The sequence below is a fragment of the Limulus polyphemus genome, unplaced genomic scaffold (assembly GCF_000517525.1).
Source record: "Limulus polyphemus unplaced genomic scaffold, Limulus_polyphemus-2.1.2 Scaffold309, whole genome shotgun sequence".
In the NCBI taxonomy this organism is placed as follows: domain Eukaryota; kingdom Metazoa; phylum Arthropoda; class Merostomata; order Xiphosura; family Limulidae; genus Limulus; species Limulus polyphemus.
Window position 1 is genome coordinate 203,677 of NW_013665919.1, and position 7,166 is coordinate 210,842.

Sequence of the window (7,166 nt, forward strand, 5' to 3'; positions counted from 1 at the left end):
CGCTCTAACCACCTGGCCATGCCAGACCACCCGCTACAGAATAAACAACACAGGTTTGCTTGTTCGCCAATCATTCTGAATGACGATTAGGTTTGTTGTTTGAAGTTAAGCAAAAAGCTACGCAAATGGCTATCTGTGCCCTACCCACCACGTGTATCGAAACCCGGTTTCTAGCGTTTGGTGTTAAAATGAATAAATAATACAGTGTTCAAAACTCCTTATTAATTCTGGTGCGTAGTGATTTAAATAAAATGAATAAAACGTATTTCTTTACCTTTTCAAGTCCAGGAAGAGCTGTCGAGAAATTTCTAATGGACCTTTCATAATAAATAAGTAAATATACACATAATAGAAGTTTACTTGAGCTGTGAGTAAAACGTTTGATCTTTACTGAACATTTTTGTCGATATTTTTCAGAATGCCGAGAACTTTTGACGACAGAGAAAAGAGTTGAAATTCAGTCCAGCTGTAAAAAACTATGCCGAAAACCTTGCAGGTATGGTGTCAATACGGAGTTCCGTTTTAGTAACTCGGGAAAACGTAAGCAAAAAATAGCATTTAGTCCACCCCAAACCCCCAAAGATTTAACACAAGTTAACCCCCAACCATCTCCCATAGCTATTAAGCTTTGGACAATAGTTTTAATCATTTCATTACTATTCAATATTACTATTTTTCATCGAGATAATTGTTATTGTTACTTGTGTAAAGAACAAATGTGCAGGTATATCAACAAAACGGTCCATGTATCACTTTCACACTGTTATCCTACTAACAAAGATCCTGAAAATATTTTTAAAAAGCGTTCCTCTACAAGTTGCTCATAAGGAATTTAAACTAAGAATAAACTTAACAAATATATTAGTGTATTTTAGTTTTGCATTTTTCTTTTTTATGTTTGTTTATCTGTAAAAAAATCGTAGTTTGTTTTTCTACAGGGAGAAGGAATATAAATCTTTCATCAGTCGAGAACCTAATTTCTTCTTGGTATGTATTACAATATTTTCTTTTTTATTCTGACAATGGGACACGAACCATGAACCCTAGGCTTCTGTGCACACTTACAACTGGATCACCATTTTTTCTAAATAGATAACCAACTTATCTAGAGTCTTACACATGACTGATGATATTTTAAAATTCGTAAAATCCATGAGCGAAATATGAGTTGATTGGAATGTCTTTAAAAAGTTTTTGATAACAGATTGCCAACTTTAATGTAACAAAAATATATTTTCATACCTGCAAAGATAGTGCTTCATAATAGCCTTAGTTCCATATGTACAAAGTGTTTCATAATGTTGTCAACATCGGTACGATCTGGCCTGCTGAAAGAATTTTGGTACGGTACACCATACAAGCAAATCATTTTATCAAGGCCACTTTGTGTTTCGACTTATAATAGCGGTTAATACTAGAAATGTACGACCTTATAACACCGAAATGTTGTTTTCATTTAATTAGACACTCAACGTTTCGCTTTACAGCTTCTTCAGGAGCGTTCACTAAAACACAAACAGCACAAAGCTTCAAAATTTGCACAATAGACATTCAAAACCAGGAATACAAAAACACATTTACTTCCGTCGCTTACGTCGAGCCTTTTTACATGAAGTTTTACTCCCCGACGATTTGGACAACGTTCGTTTCTTCCTTTTATCTTCACTTTCGGATAACAGTAAGTCCTTCTCAAGAAACTCGTATTTGTCTCTGACCTTTGAATCTGCAATACTCACCCAACTTGGCTCATCTTCAGTACTTGTGTCATATACTCTCTTTTCTTTACATTTCTTATTAACTACACCTTTTATATTAGAACTTACCTGACTTTCGGATTCACTTAACATTTAATTGTTCTTCAACTTCTAGGTCTTTAACCACTTCTTCTACTAGATAGTTTAACGTTTCCTTGCATTCACTTGTTCTTCAACTTCTAGGTCTTTAACTACTTCTAGTTAATAGATAGTTTAACGTTTCCTTACATTCACTTGTTCTTCAACTTCTAGGTCTTTAACCACTTTTTCTACTAGATAGTTTAACGTTTCCTTACATTCACTTGTTTTTCAACTTCTAGGTCTTTAACTACTTCTAGTTAAAAGATAGTTTAACGTTTCCTTACATTCACTTGTTCTTCAACTTCTAAGTCTTTAACTACTTCTAGTTAATAGATAGTTTAACGTTTCCTTACATTCACTTGTTATTCAACTTATAGGTCTTTAACCACTTTTTCTACTAGATAGTTTAACGTTTCCTTACATTCACTTGTTATTCAACTTATAGGTCTTTAACCACTTCTTCTACTAGATAGTTTAATGTTTCCTTACATTCACTTATTCTTCAACTTCTAGGTCTTTAACTACTTCTAGTTAATAGATAGTTTAACGTTTCCTTACATTCACTTGTTCTTCAACTTCTAGGTCTTTAACCACTTCTAGTTAATAGATAGTTTAACGTTTCCTTACATTCACTTGTTCTTCAGCTTCTAGGTCTTTAACTACCTCTAGTTAATAGATAGTTTAACGTTTCCTTACATTCACTTGTTCTTCAATACTTACCTCACCTGTACCTACAATGGACGTCTTAACGTTGCAGGTACCTTCCCCACATTTCTTACACCCCTTGTTACAGTCACTTGACTCGTGACCGTTCGACACGCCTATTACAGAGAACATCGGTACGTTGTACAACAAAATGTCCTTCTCCTTTACATTTTCTACATACCTATTTCATGCCAGTATAGTTTACAGTTACCCTAAACTGGCACACTTGAACAAAGTTTTCGACATATCTAATTTTATCTGCCTTGCTCCAGTACAAATACGTGTATAGGGATACAGTTCCCGTACAACTGTCTGAACGTTTCCGTACTCCATGAGTGCCGTAGATAGACACTCATTTAGCACTTCATGAGATAAGTTCCTCATCTGTACCCACTTCCAGCTGTGGTGAGACTGAAATTTTTGTATAATTAGCTAATGTGAAAGTGCAACAAAGTTACAAAGCTCAAGTGGTTGAAGACGTTCAACCGAACCATTTCCTAGTTGGTCATGAAAGGCTTCATAAACTTCATGGGGAAGAATTCCCGTTGAAACCGTCAAAAAGACGGAATTTTTCCGACTTATGTTTATGTGCCGCATGTTGCTACACACAAACTCGGACTAATTAACCTTTATTGCTTTAGACTAACGAGACGACAGAAAAAAAAAAAAGGAAGGTAGGCTTAACTAAGCCTAAAACTCTAACGGTTGACTAAAACAGTTACACCAAAAAGAAAATAGAAACCAAAACCAAAGTGAACGACAGCTATTCTGTTGTCTATTCTGTGCTGAGAATAAACAAGTCTAACCAAAGAAATAGGGACCATAGGTTTGATTAAGAAGTAGTAACCAATACTTTGATCGTTAAAGTTATCGATATCTTAGTGTATGAACTATTAATTGCACATTAATTGGTAAGAAGGTTTTTCCGCTCTTACTGATATTGATTAATAACATTTTAGATTATACTACAAACTATTAGTACTTCCTGTGTTATTTTAGTCGACACGTTAGCTTTAAATTTTAATGCATGGTTTATCAGCAAGCAATAATAAATGAACTCTTGTTTTCTATGTGAAAATATAAACTTAGTTAATATTAACTCGTGATCAAAGCAAGCTACCAACTGGAAACAAAACTAAAAATCAGCCTGGTGATAAATAAATAACTAATTAAAAATACTGTTTTTTCTTACAAACATTAGAACGCATTGTTTCATCAGTTTGGCACCCTTCCTTTAACGATGTGTTCGTCCGTAAACCCAATGTTACACCTGATGACTTTAGTTGTATAAAACTTTAACATTCTTTGCCAATATATACATTTTACTTTTCTAGCATGTCACTAATCCAAGTGATTTAATTATATACGCCAGGACCCTGAGCGACTACTATAGGTGAGTTTCTTTTTATGTTCTATTCTCAAGTCTACCGATTTTTTTTTTATAATAAAGCAGTTTTTACTGCGTTAATAGAAGTACGTATTTACAGCCGTGAAAAATGACTTTGCACTAAAAACTAGTTTTAAAATTCACAATTAGTGACGTAAATCATGCTGCACGTGTGGACATATGTCTATAATTAATGTTACTAAGAGCAACTAAACATTTTCGTATTATTAATCTCAAAACTACTTTCCTAACAACTTCGTCATGAACATATTCCACTGCTACCTGAAAAAACTATTCTTTAGCACTTGAAAGTTTGTTGATATGTTTACTGAGTTTCTCGCAAAACAACACGAAAGCTATGTGCACAAGTTGCCCTTAATTTTGAAATGATAGATTAGAAGCTAGTCAACAACACCCACCGCCAAATCTTGGGCTATTCTTGTCAGACTGAATAGTGAGATTTGACCGTTATTCTTATAACGAACCCACGACCCGAAATCAAAGTATGGAGCGAATTATATATATATATATTTTTTGTCGTAACGGGACGCAAACCAAGGTACCTCAGATCCACAGTTTGGCATGTTAACACTCGACCCATTCTTGAACGTTCTTCGCTCCTTTCAATTCTCTTTTGTTCTGTTTCAAAAACCATAAGGTAGATGATGTGTAACTACCGTTAAATGGGCTCTTCTTCGACAAACATCTCTCTCACTGAGGTAAGCTTTACCTTTTTCCGTATTGTTCTCTTAATGTCTGTCCTTTATGTGCGAGCCTTTTGTTTTTGATGTTATTAGAGATGTATGTTACCAAACATATAGGCTTCTTACAAGTTCACGCGTAAAGCGTTAGTTGATGAGACACTATAGTTTTGTTTGTTTGTAATTAAGCACAGATCTACACAATGGGCTATCTGTGCTCTTCCCACCACGGGTATCGAAACTCGGATTCTAGCGTTGTAAGATTCTATAGTTTACCTGACAATGGTCCAAAGGAAATTTGTGATGACATTTTTGCTAAAAGTAGGCACCCATCAAAGATCAACTCTACATGGGATGCGATTAGGTTAAAAATATATGTCACCTTGGAATTGACCTGAAGGTCATTTTCACTGAGATCAAAAAAGGTAAACTTTAGGTAATATTGATATAAGTATGCATAAGTTAAAGGTCGTAAACAATAAAACCAAAGAAGTAATAATTGAATCATTAATAAAAATGTTGCAGAGTAAATTAATCTGTAATTGGGTCACCAGGTGGTCTGTCAGTATGTTTTTTTATGCTAAATAATTAATGAAATATATTAATATAACTATTTACATGTAGAAACAATAAAAATATTCTTTAAATTCTATTTAAGTTGGTGTTATGATTACGAGACTAAGAAATACACGCCGTTTAAAACAATTATAACATTTTTAATAAATTAAATAATATTTTTTACAGTAAGTAAATACACTGGATTTCTTTCACGCTTTTCTTGGAACAGTTAAATATTTACATTTATGGAGCTTTTTCAAGGTTTGAGTAGTAAATTTGCAAATTCTACATACAAAGCAATGACGGCATTAATCGTGTAATATTATTATAATGGAGCTTGCGATGTATACGTCCAAAACTCGGATCTCGGAAACTACCGCACCGATCATCACCAATCAAACTGGATAATATTTTTATAACTAGAAAGTATTTTTATAGCTGAGCAATAAATAAAACAATTGAAATTGATATTTTTCAGATTTAACCAATAAAATTTACAGACAAAAAAAGGAGTAAATTTCAGATTTAACTAATAAAAATTACAGACAAAAAGGAGTACGTTTCAGATTTAACCAATAAAAATTACAGACTAAAAGGAATAAATTTCAGATTTAACCAATAAAAATTACAGACAAAAAGGAGTAAGTTTCAGATTTAACCAATAAAATTTACATACAAAAAGGATTAAATTTCAGATTTAACCAATAAAAATTACAGACAAAAAAGGAGTAAGTTTCAGATTTAGCAATAAAAATTACAAAAAGGAGTACATTTCAAATACAAAACAATAAGAAACAAACTTATAAAAAATATTTGTTTTCTTTAGTGAAAATCGCATGAGTGTTGCAACAGAAAAACAAGACACTTTCATTGATAACTGTGTCTGCAAAGAAATACTTCAATAAAATCTACCCTGTGATGTAATGCTGTGATGATAGCTCATTTTTAAACTAAAATTTCAATAAAATCCTTTTTCTCATGGATGGTGAACATTATTAAATGTGCACAGAATAGTAGACGGCGCTAACACTGGAGATTTAACTGCTCTGGATCTATATTCTGTTAAAAGCTAAGGCCTCCTTAAGACTACGAAAGTATAGAACTATGTACATATTCTGTATCGGACCATCGCTCTCAGCGTGAATGTACTATGCATCTCACTGTTGGTCATTCCAATAGGAAAACAGAGAGGATATATCCTAAAGGTTACTGTTCATTTTTACATAATGTGTTCTACTTACATCATTTTTTAAAATTAGGAAGCATATGTACTACCCAAAGAGAATGGCCCAGAACAAGTAATTAGAGGATAAGGAATTTAGTAGTTTGTGTCAAAGCTATACACAGACGTGGTTAGAAGTGTGTATAGTTGAAAATTCTTAGATGACCAATGAAAGACTCACTTTACTAAACTAACGGATATTGGAGACACTAACTATGCCCTTAATAACATGTCTTATTTTATTGCAATGGCTTTTTTCGATTGGAAGATAATTTTTTGCAACCACAGCCTTCACTTGCAGATGAAGGCGTTGCTCTGGATTGGTTTGGCATTTAAGTTTGGACCCCATTGTTCTTCTAAGCACTCTACTATGCGAGATTTCACGCTTTCGTCGAGAATTTTTGAAGGTTGTTTTCTTTGAAATGTGTTCTTTGGCTCTTTGTCGTTGAAAAATCTCCTTATACCAGTATCCTTCCTCGGAAAGGACCATGTCTATTCCTCCATCTATAATTCTGGCCATAGTGGTACAAGTTAGAAATTCGCTGTGAACTAAACATCTTACTATAATGGACATAATATGTATATATGTATCTATCTATGAACGTGACAAAAATCCATAAACAATTCACACTTTGGGTATTCAAGATTCAGACAATTAGAAAAATAACTGTGATATGTGCAACGACCATTTTAAATTGTTTGTTTTTGAATTTCGCGCAAAGCTACACGAGGGCTATCTGCGCTAGCCGTCCCTAATT

General features: G+C 33.5%; 1 protein-coding gene across 1 annotated transcript in view; it reads left to right on the plus strand.

The window, feature by feature from the left end:
• The window catches only part of LOC111085283 (degenerin unc-8-like), a 34,064-nt gene that overhangs the window by 20,883 nt on the left and 6,015 nt on the right, over positions 1–7,166 (plus strand). The window contains exons 8-10 of the mRNA XM_022383114.1: positions 418–496; positions 939–987; positions 3,875–3,933. Of these exons, the coding sequence (XP_022238822.1) occupies positions 418–496; positions 939–987; positions 3,875–3,933 (187 nt within the window). The remainder of the gene's footprint in view (positions 1–417; positions 497–938; positions 988–3,874; positions 3,934–7,166) is intronic.